General features: G+C 49.8%; 1 protein-coding gene across 4 annotated transcripts; it reads left to right on the top strand.

Annotated features, from left to right (window-relative positions):
• Positions 1–31: 31 nt before the first annotated feature.
• On the top strand, positions 32–13,228 carry MATN4 (matrilin 4). 4 transcript variants are annotated; one of them, XM_028827425.2, is made up of 11 exons: positions 55–422; positions 1,157–1,263; positions 1,975–2,544; positions 3,260–3,382; positions 5,306–5,428; positions 5,525–5,647; positions 5,740–5,862; positions 8,149–8,562; positions 8,662–8,814; positions 12,683–12,790; positions 12,873–13,216. In XM_028827425.2, exons 2-11 carry the CDS (start codon positions 1,191–1,193, stop codon positions 12,929–12,931), a joined length of 1,869 nt encoding a protein of 622 aa, XP_028683258.1. In that variant the 5' UTR covers positions 55–422; positions 1,157–1,190; the 3' UTR covers positions 12,932–13,216.
• The last annotated feature ends 393 nt before the right edge of the window (positions 13,229–13,621 follow it).

Here is a 13,621-nt window from a genome sequence, read left to right as displayed (position 1 = left end):
TGGGCTTCCCACGCCCCCTGCCGTCTCGGGCGTCCCCTGGCGGTCGCTCCTGAGAGCAGGCGGGAAACAGGCGCCAAGCCGCGCGTTCTTGTGCGCGGTGGGTTTTGGTCCACTCGCTGCCGCGCCACCGCGCTCAACCTCCGCAACAGGGCGCAGCCCCTCCTCGCCGCCTGCGGTTGGGCAGTACGTGTCTGTGTTCGTGTGTATGGAGGAGTCTGGCGGGTGGGGGTGTTGGCGAGTTGCAAAGACAGCCACACAGAACCTTGTGTGTGTAGGGGAGTGGGCCGAGGTGGAGAAGGGCTTCTGTCTGCAGAGATTCGCCTGGCAGGAGGAGAGGCACCAAACGCCCAGAATGGCTCACAGAAACCTGCAGGCGTGGGATTCTGTCCTGTCGCAGCCATTTTTTGGCCGAATGACTTTAGGTACCAGCGCTTAACTTTTCTGAGCCTCAATTTCCTTGTCTGTATGATAGGGACAATCACAGCCTTACTCTTAAAATTGCAGAGAGGATAAAATACCACAATGCGTGACGAGCATTTAACACTGTGCCTGACATTTAAGAAAGACCTGTTTTTTTTTGTTGAATTTTTGTATTTGTATCTATGTATCTATTCTTATTTAGTATTCTGCAGTTCCACAAATCATCTCTCGTGGGCTGAGCGCGGTGGCTCATGTCTGTAATCCCAGCACTTTGGGAGGCCGAGGTGGGAGGATCACCTGAGGTCAGGAGTTGGAGACCAGCCTGGCCAACATGGCAAAACCCCCTCTCTCTACTAAAAATACAAAAAATTAGCCAGGTGTGGTGGCAGGAGCCTGTAATCCCAGCTACTCGGGAGGCTGAGGCAGGAGAATCGCTTGAACCTGGGAGGCAGAGGTTGCAGTGAGCCAAGATAATACCACTGCACTATAGCTGGGGCAACAGAGCAAGACTCCATCTCAAAAAAAAAAAAAAAACCAACAAAAAAAAGAATCTCTTGTGTTTCCCACCAATTCCACTGTGATGAGAATTTTTAAATTCTGAAACATTTCAAACATGCACAAAAATAGAGAGATTAGTAAAATAAACCCCTAACTCTCTTCCCCCTCCAAGTGCCTATCACCCAGAATAAGAGCTCTGTAAATAATGTTTCTTTTCTGTTTTCCTTCCTCCCTCCAGGCTCTAACAGCTCCATTCTCTGTCCCCAAGCGCCATGAGAGGCCTTCTTTGCTGGCTCGTGTTGCTGTTCCTTCTTCAGCCCTGGGAAAGCCAGCTCCAGTTGGCAGGTGAACTGGGGCCCAGACCTCACCAGTGGGAGGAGGGGAGCGGAAGCAGGTCCTTCTTCTGCAGCCAGCTCCTCCTGCTGGGGAGAGGGAAGCAAGGGCTTTGCAACATATGGGACTGGGTTTAAGTTTCCCACTTCAACTTTCTGGGCCCCAGTTTCTTCATCTGTAGGATGTGGCTTAGTTTTGGGCACATGCAGTAACTGCCCATTGGGTTTTTAATTTGGAAAAATTATTTGAAAACATGAAAAAAACAGGAAATTTTACATAAAAATCCCTGTTTAGTACTTCTCTTGAAAAATCCAGGAATCTGCTAACATCCAGTTTGCAGGCGCATGGCAGCATTTGGATGGAGCTTCTTGCCCAATTAGGAGTGATAGGGGCTCTTTGGGTCTCCACCACCCTAACCCAACCAGTTCATCCATGTTCCCTGCCTGGTCCCTGCAGGCTTTGAGTTTGCGACGCTTCCTTGCCCCCTCGTCAATGGGTAATACCTCCTCAGAATAGCCCTCAGAGCTGTAAGATGAGGGAATTTGTGAAATCTCCTAGCCCAGGTACTAGGCACATGCCGAGTGCGTGCATCTATCTAATCTGCGTTTGCTGTGCTGGGCGCTGTTATGCCGGCATAGCAGCATTTCCTCTGGGTTTCCCTGGGGTTCTCCTCGGAGGTGAGGCTTTGCTGACCTAGGAGAGTCCTCACTGATCTCCCCGCAGGTCCCAGGTGTCACACTGGGCCCCTGGATCTGGTGTTCGTGATTGACAGCTCCCGCAGCGTGCGCCCTTTCGAATTCGAGACCATGCGGCAGTTCCTCGTGGGCCTCCTCCGAGGCCTGAACGTGGGTCCCAACGCCACGCGCGTTGGCGTGATCCAGTATTCGAGTCAAGTGCAGAGCGTCTTCCCTCTCCGTGCGTTCTCGCGCCGCGAGGATATGGAACGCGCCATCCGTGACCTGGTGCCGCTGGCGCAAGGCACCATGACGGGACTGGCAATCCAGTACGCCATGAACGTGGCCTTCAGCGTGGCCGAGGGCGCGCGCCCGCCAGAGGAACGTGTGCCGCGCGTCGCTGTCATCGTGACAGACGGGCGGCCCCAGGACCGCGTGGCCGAGGTGGCGGCACAGGCCCGCGCCCGCGGCATTGAAATTTACGCGGTGGGGGTGCAGCGCGCGGACGTGGGCTCCCTGCGCGCCATGGCATCGCCCCCGCTAGACGAGCACGTCTTCCTCGTAGAGTCCTTCGACCTCATCCAGGAGTTCGGCCTGCAGTTCCAGAGCCGGCTGTGTGGTGAGTTAGGAGGGTGCTGGAGTGAAGCTCGAACTCTTAATCCAAATGCTTGGATTCCTTTCCCACCACAGTAAATCCCATCCCGTGGGGTGGCCCCGCGCTTTCCAGTTAGAGCTGCTCTGACCTACCGCAGGCTGTGTCAGATTTCAGCGCTGACCACTTCTGCTCAGGCTCCATCAACAAGGAGCAAACTATAGTTTCTTGCCCTGCCCGCCACAGCTTACCACAGGCTTAATGTCAAACTCCAGCACCAATCCCCTGCACACAAGGAACCAGTGATTCTCAAAGCTAAGAGAGATGGGCTGTTCCAAAGAGTCATGGCCCTCCCACATGGGGATGGCTTCTTCCGTTATCATCTTAGCTCCTCCCACAAATGCTACAAGAGCTGTTCCAGTCACGTTTTGAGTTTATTCCGCCCATCTCGATTTAACACCTCTCCACCTCCTACCCACTCCTGCCCCTGCGTAGTCCTGTCTTAGCCCACTGACATGTCTAATTGGGTGCCTCCTCTTCTGAGCCTACTCACAGGGGCTCCTTAAGCCTTATTATTTCCCTAAGCCCTCCCATTTGGTATGGCCTCTCTCAAATTAGTTATTTACTTCTGAAAGCCATTTGAAGGTGATGCCTGCCTCTGACCCCATCCCCATCCAGCTCTCTCTTGTTGGAGACTTCTGCCCATCTGTTCCCTGCTGATTCTAGTCCTGTGTGTCCTCAGGGAAGGACCAGTGTGCTGAGCCGGGACATGGTTGCCAGCACCAATGTGTCAATGCCCTGGGCACGTTCCACTGCACCTGCAACCTGGGCTACAAGCTAGCAGCAGATAACAAGAGCTGTTTGGGTGAGAGCTACCCCTGTCCTGCAATCTCACTGCTCCTGAACCTTCTTTAAATCTCCATTGCCCCAACATCAGACCAATGAGTCTGGAAGGGCCTTTGGCAGTAAAAGCACACATCCATCGCTTTACAGACCTAAGAAAGAAAGGTATTGCTTGGGTTCACACAAGTCCCTGATGGGAGCCCACAGTTCAGTGTGCTTTCTACCCTCTTTCTCGATGTTTTCAGACCAGTCTCCAATTCTCCTCCCAAACTTGTTTCTGTTGTCCTCTCCTCTCCTCTTCTCTCCTTTCCTTTTTGAGACAGAGTCTTGCTCTGTTGCCCAAGCTAGAGTGCAATGGTGTGATCTTGGCTCACTGCAACCTCTGCCTCCTGGGTTCAAGCGATTCTTGTACCTCAGCCTCCCAAGTAGCTGGGATCACAGGCATCCACCACCACACCCAGCTATTTTTTGTATTTTTGGTAGAGACAGGGTTTCACCATGTTGGCCAGGCTGATCTCGAACTCCTGACCTCAAGTAATCTGCCCACCTTGGCCTCTCAAAGTACTGGGATTACAGGCATGAGCCACCACGCCCGGCTGTTCCTGTCTTCTTACAGGCACGTCCTTACAGTTTCTCTTCTTAGATACTGTTGGGGGGTCTTTAGTTAGGTGGGACTCCCCACTCATGCCGCCCGTGAGCTCTTTGTGTGCTGCTTACCTGAGCTGCCCTTGCTGCTCCCCTCTGCCCTTGAAAATCTTTCAAGATTCTCTCTTTTAAGAGATAGGGTCTTGCTATGTTGCCCAGGCTGGTCTCACACTCCTGGGCTCAAGAGATCCTCCCGCCTTGGCCTCTCAAAGTGCTGGGATTACAGGTCTGAGCTGGTTCTTCATTTTTGTCTTCTGAAAAGCTATGGCACAGAATACCTTGCTTATGCAATTGGGTGTTTTACTGAGTGCCAAGTTAGTATTAGACATTGTGCTAGGAGCATTACACACATTATTATCTCTCAGCCTCACAACAACCTGGGAAAAGAAATCATGTAATCCTGATAACCCAGATGTCAGCCGGGGTCTTCTTGTTTCCAGAAACTAAAAGTTGGCTTGAACTCTGATTTGATGACTGTTTAACATTCAAATCCCTCTCCAAGACCTCTGAAAATCCCCCAAGTGCTTACGTTCTGGTGGTCACCTCTTGCTGTGAGCCTCTGCTAAATTCATTTGATTTATGGATCCTCTCTCATTTCTCAACCCTGCACATGCTGTTCTTGTTCCATGCATGTTCATCAACCTCTTCTTTGGTTTATATACTTGTATGCAGGGGCACACACAAGTGTGTATGTGCTAAGTAACTCATAGCACACACACACACACACACAGAAAAACTCATTATGATTGAATATTAGACAGCTTTGTTTCTAAAAGTCCTCAGTCAGCCCAGTACAAGGGATTTTTCACGGGCAGCCTCAACCCACAGAGTTACTCATCTTCATACTGGCTCTCTTGTTCTTTTTTTTTTTTTTTTTCTCTCTCTCTCTCTCCACTCTCATCTCCTTTCCAGGAACCCCAAATACTCACTTTTTTATACAGGGTAATTATCATGTCTCCAGTCCAGCTCTCGGCCATCTTTACCTGTCCAGACCATCAAGATGCTCAACAGGGCAATAGTTCCCCAACTTCCACAGAAGGAAGCTGTGAATAGCAATCATTCTTTTCCATTATATTCCCATTTTGCAAATAGAAAAATGGAGGCTCAGGCAGGTAAAGTGGCCAAACCTGTCCTCTGTAAGTCAGAGAGCATCTTGAGGACAGGGGCCCTGACTAATTAGGTCAGGATTATTGGGGTTGGGGCCCAGGCATAGGTATTCTTACAAATTTCCGCAGGTGGTTGTGCTACCAGAGCTGAGAAGGGCAGCCCTGGGCATAGACTGACCCCATCTCTTCCTCAGCCATTGACCTGTGTGCTGAAGGAACCCATGGATGTGAGCACCACTGCGTCAATTCCCCGGGCTCCTATTTCTGTCGCTGCCAAATTGGCTTTGTACTCCAGCAGGACCAGAGGAGCTGCAGGGGTGAGCAACACCCCCGCCCTCCCACCACACCCTGGACTGTGGCCTCTGAGGGCTCCAATCAGAGGCAACATCTTGCTGTTTCTTCCCTCCTGCCAGCCATTGACTACTGCAGCTTTGGCAACCATAGCTGTCAGCATGAGTGTGTTAGCACCCCTGGTGGGCCACGGTGCCACTGCAGAGAGGGCCATGACTTGCAGCCGGATGGGAGGAGCTGTCAGGGTGAGACGGCCTCTCCTACATTTGCGGGAGGGGTAAGAGATCTTAGCTGGTGGGGTCCATCCTGACTCATCCTGACCTGTCTCTCCCTTCAGTCCGGGACCTTTGCAATGGCGTGGACCATGGCTGTGAGTTCCAGTGTGTGAGCGAGGGCCTCTCCTACCGCTGCCTGTGCCCCGAGGGGCGGCAACTTCAGGCAGATGGCAAGAGCTGCGACCGTGAGTAACGGGTGGGAGGGCGTTCTATTGGCTTCTGCCCCTTTGCCCACATTCAGAGTGTCCTTGACTTTGCCCTTGCTGTGGCCCCTAGGCTGTGGTGTGAATGTGTGTGTGTGGTGGGGGTGACATTGGAGGGTATGCCATTCCCTGCCTCCATCTCTTTTCTACAATCCTCTATTCTGCTGTCAATGTTAATTTAAAAAATACATACTAGATTACATTCCTCCTTCGTGCACAAGCCTTATATGGCTCACCAATGCCTACAGAAGAAAGATCAAATGACTTACTCCTAAGTGTTTCAAATGGTGAGCAGAACCACATTAATGAATAATGAAATCAAATCTCTGGGTTACAACCAACATTAAAAAAATAAAGAATGGAAGACAATATAGAGTTTACTGCCTGTAGAGTTATATTATTTCTGAAACTTTAGTTCTATGTGAAATGTCTCATGATGTATTATCATTATTATTATTTTTACTGTGGGCTGTGATAAAAATTTTGAAACCACTGCCTTAGGTCATCACGATCTAGCTTCAGCCAACTCCATCTGCCCATCTCCTGCCACACTTGAACATTTCAGTCTTACTGGCCTGCCCCTCCCTGGATGTGTCAGGAACTCCCTAGATCCCAAGCCTCTGCACATGCTGCATCCCACCTTCTAGACTGTCCCTTACTGCTTTGACAAACTCCTACTGATCTTTCAAGACTGTCTTGGTTCATTCAGGCTGCTATATCAAAGTACCATAGACTAGGTGGCTTAAACAACATTTATTTTTCACAATTCTGGAGGCTGAGGAATCCAAGACCACGGTGCCAGCAGATATGGCGTCTAATGAAAGCCTGTTTTCTGATTTTTAGATGGCACACCTTTCAAAGCCTCCCCACGCCAACACACACACACACACACACACACACACACACACACACACACACACACACCAGTCTTCTTGCTGTGTCCTCACATGGTGAAGACAGGAAGCAAGCCTCTTCAGACTCTTTTTTTTTTTTTTTTTTTGAGACTGAGTCTCCCTCTGTTTCTCAGGCTGGAGTGCAGTGGCACAATCTCGGTTCACTGCAACCTGCGCCTCTGGGGCTCAACTGATTCTCCTGTTTCAGCCTCCAGAGTAGCTAAGACTACAGGTGCGTACCACCATGCTTGGTTAATTTTTGTATTTTTAGTGGAGATGGGGTTTTGCCATCTCAGCCAGGCTGGTCTCAAACTCATAACCTCAAGCGATCTGCCTGCCTCGGCCTCCCAAAGTCCTGGGAGCCACCAAGCCTGACCTCTTCAGATTCTTATAAGGACAGTAATTTTACTCATGAGCGCTGTACCCTCATGTCCTCATCTAATCCTAATTACCTCCACAGATCTCACCTCCCAAGACTAAAATTAAAACATAGGGTTTCAACAAATGAATTTTGGAAAACACACTCATTCAGTTTATAACAAAAATCAGATAGAATGCCATCACCTCCATGCAGCCTTCCTTAACAACTCCAGGAAGAATGCACTATTCCTACTTTGGGGTCCCTGAATGCTCTTCTCTTCTAGCACTTTCCTTGACCAGAGCATATGGCGTGTCTGACTTGCTCTGCTCCGTCCTCATGGATCAGGATTATGTTTTAATTCTTTCAAAACGTTTCAAAACCTCCCCACGCCAACACACACCACATTTTGGTCCTAGCAAATTCCCTGGCTCGGAATAGGGGAGGTGACATTGTAGAGTCATTCAGGAGCATGGGTTTTGGAGTCAGACGGACCTGGCTTCATGTCTTGGCTTAGTCAGTACTAGCTATGAAATCGGGGGCAATCACTTTATCCATCAGAACCTCAGGTTATAGAAAATGGGGACAATACTCAAGCTTATTGGGAGGATTGAGAATATATATAAGCACTTCACCCAGTACCTGGCACATCGTAAGCTGTTGGTAAATAATGGTTTTGTTATTATTATTGTTAATACTGGTACGTGCTTAGAAGTGTGCCTGATACATAGTAGATGATCAATAAATGGTAGTTATTGTGGTCATTATGATTGTTAAAAAGATGCTTTTAGCAGAGTGTCTGGTTTGTTCTAAGCACTGAATAAATGTCAAGGGCGATGATGATGACGATGATAATGTTGATAATTATTATTATTTAGCACACTGCCTGGCACAGGAAGGACTCAGGAAATGTTATCTGTTATATAATAAATGTTTGCGAATGAACGACTAGATGGATAGACAGCTGCTGCCAATCAAGAATCTAGTCCCTCAATTCAAGCTCTTCTGGCTGTGCAGGGTGCCGGGAAGGCCACGTGGACCTTGTTCTGCTGGTTGACGGCTCCAAGAGCGTGCGTCCACAAAACTTCGAGCTGGTGAAGCGCTTCGTGAACCAGATTGTGGACTTCCTAGACGTGTCCCCCGAGGGCACGCGCGTGGGACTGGTGCAGTTCTCGAGCCGCGTGCGCACCGAGTTCCCTCTGGGTCGCTACGGCACCGCAGCCGAGGTGAAGCAGGCGGTCCTGGCTGTGGAGTACATGGAACGCGGCACCATGACAGGGCTGGCGTTGCGGCACATGGTGGAGCACAGCTTCTCAGAGGCACAGGGTGCGCGGCCCCGTGCCCTCAACGTGCCTCGCGTTGGCCTGGTCTTCACAGATGGCCGCTCCCAGGATGACATCTCGGTGTGGGCAGCGCGTGCCAAGGAGGAAGGTGGGCTTGGCATGGGACACAGTGGGCTGGGGTTGGGTCAGACGCGGGCAGGCAGCTTTCCCGAGGCCTAGGGCACCCTCTGAGTCCCCGGCCCTGTAGGCATCGCCATGTATGCCGTGGGCGTGGGCAAGGCGGTGGAGGCGGAGCTGCGTGAGATCGCCTCGGAGCCAGCTGAACTGCACGTGTCCTACGCCCCGGACTTCGGCACCATGACGCACCTGCTGCGGAACCTCAGAAGCAGCATCTGCCCAGGTGAGCGCATCTCTCTCGGGGCTCCTCCTCTCTCTCGTTGCCCGCCCTCTGATATCTCCCCTTCCTATTCAATCCCTACCTCCTCTGTAGTTATAGCCAGAGGTTAGGCTTACTAGACAGAGCTTTGCTACTCCAGATGTGGTCCGCAGGCCAGCGGCAGGGCGGTCACCCAGTAGCTTCTTAGAACTGAGGCGTTTCTGGTGCTCTCCAGACCGAATGAATCAGAATTTGCACTTCGACAAGATTCTCAGGTGATTTGTAAGCATATTAAAGTCTAAGAAATCCTAGACTAGGCTACCAGTCCCCCAAATCAGTGGAGGTTCAGAATAATTTGGGAATTTTTTTTTGAAGGCACAGCAGACAGCATTTGTAAGTGGAGTCACAGCATATATCCCCTGAACTTGTTAGAATTCAACCCTATGAACTTGGCAAAGTGGCAGGACTGGGTATATTTTAAGTATGCAAAGGCATGTTTTTTTCTTTTCTTTTTCTTTTTTTTTTTTTTTATGTGGACAGCATACCTCATAAGTGCAATCCCTCTACTTCATCATCTGGTGCTCAGCAGAGGAAAAGGAGACTAACTCTACTTGTGGAGGAGAAGGGGGCTCTTGAGTCCTGTGTACTGTGCTCTAGGTGATATAGGGAAATCTCCAGGGTAACTTTTACTCTAGAGACTTTAGACACTAACCCAGGCTTAAGATGTGATTCTTCTTCCAGTTTATTGGCCTCCAGCTCCAGAAACAGACTAAGTAGGGCTGGTCTGGGTCTGGAGAATCTGTCTTTTTTTTTTTTTTTTTTTTAAATATATGTAGTGGAGTTGGGCGCAGTGGCACATGCCTGTAATCCCAGCACTCTGGGAGGCCGAGGCAGGTGGATCACTTGAGATCAGGAGTTCGAGACCATCCTTGGCAACATGGTGAAATCCTGTCTTTACCAAAAAATATAAAAATCAGCTGGGCAAGGTGGCGGGAACTGAGGCAGGAGAATTGCTTGAACCTGGGAGGTGGAGGTTGCAGTGAGCTGAGATTGCACCACTGCACTCCAGCCTGGTGACACAGTGAGACCCTGTCTCAAAAAAAAAAGTATATATAATATGCTATATGTGCTGTATTATATAATATATATGTGTGTATGTGTGCGCACACACGCACGTGCATGTATATACATATACAAATATACACACACACTCCTTTCCCCAACTCTCCTCCCTTCCCGCCTCCCAGCTAATTCTAATTATTGTGGCTCTTTCAGATTAGGGGCTCTTTCAGAGCTCTTCCTGTGCTGACTCTTACAGGCCCTGCAGTGTGACTTTGGACAAGTCACTTACCCCCACACCTACCTTAACTTTTCTGTAACAGGGGAGGCACTAGCTGTCCAAGGTTACCTGTAGCTCTTGAGTTCTAAGAGAAGTCTGGGTTCTGTGGTCAAAGCTCTTTACCAATTGGTGGTATGACTGTTCCCCATCTCCAACCCTTTGTTTCTCTATCTGTGAAGTTAGGGGTCTTTGTGGATTGTTATCAATAACAAGACTTACAGCAGTTTGTTCATAGTACATATAAGACTAAGATGAAGACACAACTTTTAAATCATTACAGCAGTGTTTTCAAAGGTTAAATGGCAGGCATTGTGTTTATTATTTCACTACCTGTAATCCTTTTTCTTTTTTTCCTAAGGTACTTTTGTTGTAGCATTTTTTTTTCTGCGTTATTCCCTGTAATCTCTCTCTCTCTCTCTTTTTTTTTTTTCTCCTTTGAGATGAAGTCTCATTCTGTTGCCCAGGCTGGAGTGCAGTGGTGCGATCTCGGCTTACTGCAACCTCCGCCTCCCAGGTTCAAGAGATTCTCCTGCCTCAGCCTCTCGAGTAGCTGGGACTACAGGTGTGTGCCACCACACCCAGCTAATTTTTTGTATTTTTAGTAGAGACAGGGTTTCACTGTGTTAGCCAGGATGGTCTCGATCTCCTGATCTCATAATCCACCCGCCTCGGTCTCCCAAAGTGCTGGGATTACAGGTGTGAGCCACTGCGCTCAGCCTCCCTGTAATCTTAACAATGGCACATGCTTATAGAATTTCAGTGAATCTAAGATACCATTCATTTTAAGATTCACCACTATTTTATGTACTGCTAAGAAAAAACGTGCCAATTTTAATTGTAAGACCTCCTGCCCAACCCCCAAGATGCTGATGTGTGGGGAGATAGAGTTGGATCAGGGTCACTGGTTCCTAAAGATTAGGTCACACCAGAATCACCTGGTGGGCCTTTAAAAACAAATTGCGGCTGGGTACGATGACTGACGGCTGTAATCCCAGCACTTTGGGAGGCCGAGGTGGGCGGATCACGAGGTCAGGAGATCAAGACCATCCTAGCGAATACAGTGAAACCCTGTCTCTACTAAAAATACAAAAAATTAGCAGAGCATGGTGGCACGCGCCTGTAATCCCAGCTACTTGGGAGTCTGAGGCAGGAGAATCACTTGAACCCAGGAGGTGGAGGTTGCAGTGAGCTGAGATTGCGCCACTGCACTCCAGCCTGGGTGACAGAGCTCAAAAAACAAAACAAAAACAAACACAAATTGCTGGGCTTCAATTCTAGATTTTCTAATTCAGTAAGTCTGGGGTGTTGCCTGGTAATTTGCATTTTTGATAAATTCCTACACGATGCTGATGCTGCTGGTCCAAGGACCACACTTTGAGAATCACTGGTCTAGTTGAAATACACTATAAAGCAGTGGTTCCCAATCTTTCTGGCACCAGAGAGTGGTTTTGTGGAAGACAATTTTTCCATGATGTGGTGGGGAAGATGGTTTTGGGATGATTCAAGCACATTACATTTATTGTGCACTTTATTTCTATTATTACTTTGTAATATACAATCATGTAATAAACAGATCATCAGGCATTAGATTTCCATAAGAAGGCTGCATGCACTAGATCCCTCACATGCACAGTTTACAATAGGGTTTGTGCTCCCATGAGAATCTAACAATGCCATTGATCTGACAGGAGAGGAGCTCAGGTTGTAATAGGAGTGATGAGGAGCGGCTATAAATACAGATTAAGCTCCCTTGCCTGCTGGCTGCTCGCATCCTGCTATGCGACCCAGTTCCTAACAGGCCATGTACTGATACTGGTCCATGTAATGTGCTGGTACTGGTCCATGGCCTGGGGGTTGGGGACCCCTGCTGTAAAGTATTTACTTGAACAAGGCAGTGTTCTAGATCTGTGCTTTTTCACAAAGGTAGGCAGTATCTATTTAATTACAATTGATTAAAATAAGATACATTTTAGTCCTTTAGTAGCACCAGTCACATTTAAAGTGTTAAACAGCCACATGTAGCTTGTGGCTGCTGCTTTGGACAGGGCAGGTGTAGAACACTTTCATCGTTGCATAAAATTTTATTTGGAGAGTGCTACTCAAAGTGTGGTCCGCAGACCAGGACCATCAGCATCATTTGGGAGCTTGTTAGAAATGTACCTTCTGAGCTCCTTCTCCATTCTGAATCAGAATCTATATTTTAACAAGCTCTCCTGATGATTCCAATGAGCATTAAGATTTGATAAACAGTCTTGTAAGTTTCGCGTGTGTGTGTGTGCGCGCGCGCGCACACACACACACACACAAATGAATGAATCATCGAAGCCACTAATGCATACATTCTTTCATTATATCCATTTTATAGATGAGGAAACTGAGCTTAGAAAGATTAATGAGTTTTTCAGGATCTCACAGCTACTTAGCTTGGGACTCAGCCCAGGTCTCTCTGAATCCAAAGCCCATATACTCAACCATAGGCCCAGTGCAGGGAAATCAGAGGGCCAAAGCTAGCGCAATTTCTCATCCCCCTGACCGTCTGTGCCCGGCTTACAGAGGAGGGCATCAGCGCAGGGACAGAGCTTCGGAGCCCATGCGAATGCGAAAGCCTCGTGGAGTTCCAGGGCCGCACTCTGGGGGCGCTCGAGAGCCTGACGCTGAACCATATCCTTTGGGGCTGGTGGCGCGGGCTGGAGGGAAAGTGAAGGGACCTCGGCGAACCCCAACGGCCTCCTTAACCGCTCACTGGCCCAGCTGACGGCGCGCCTGGAGCATCTGGAGAACCAACTGGCCAACCAGAAGTGAGGGCCACGGGCGGCCCAGACCCGGGCTGAGGCGCGGCACCATGGACAGTGCGCCGGGGCCAGGCAGAACCTGGGCCCGTCGGGCTTGGGCTGTCGGGGCGGAGGCGCTGGCGGGCTTCCGACACTGAGCTGAGCTGGCCTCGCCCGGACCATTAGGCGGACTGCTGGGTCAGGGGGATAGCGGGTGGTGGCGGAAGGGGCACGTGCTAGACCGGCATGCCCTCGCCGCGTGCTGCGCTCAGTTCTTTGTTGGATTTGTTTTCTTAAAAAAAAAAAAAAAGAAAGAAAAAAAAAAACTGATTTCCACAGGGTTCGTTTTTGGGGCTTGCTGCGCCGCCAGGGGGAGGGGAAGCCAGACGGAGCGCACTCTGGCGGCGCCCGGGCGGCGTCTCCTTGGAGAAAGGCGCATTGTGAGGGGGTCGGGCTCGGGGGCAGGAGACCCGGGGCTGCTTCTTCCCCCTGCTTGTTTATTCAGCCGAGAACAGATGGCTCCTTATGCAGGCTGCAGGAAGGGAGGGGGCTCAACAGGAATCCTTGGGGTCTGGGCAAGCCTGCGCCATCCCATTCCCCGGCGGATTGAACGCTTCGCTCTCCGGCCAGGCCTATCCCATAGTGCCCCCAAATCTGGCTCAAAAGCTGCTAGGACTGAGCGCTGGTGGGGGTGCGGGGTGGGGGTGGCATTGGTGGGAAA

The sequence above is a fragment of the Macaca mulatta genome, chromosome 10 (genome assembly GCF_049350105.2).
Source record: "Macaca mulatta isolate MMU2019108-1 chromosome 10, T2T-MMU8v2.0, whole genome shotgun sequence".
NCBI lineage: Eukaryota > Metazoa > Chordata > Mammalia > Primates > Cercopithecidae > Macaca > Macaca mulatta.
Note: the sequence above shows the minus strand (reverse complement) of the source record. Positions and strands in the feature narration are given on the sequence as shown.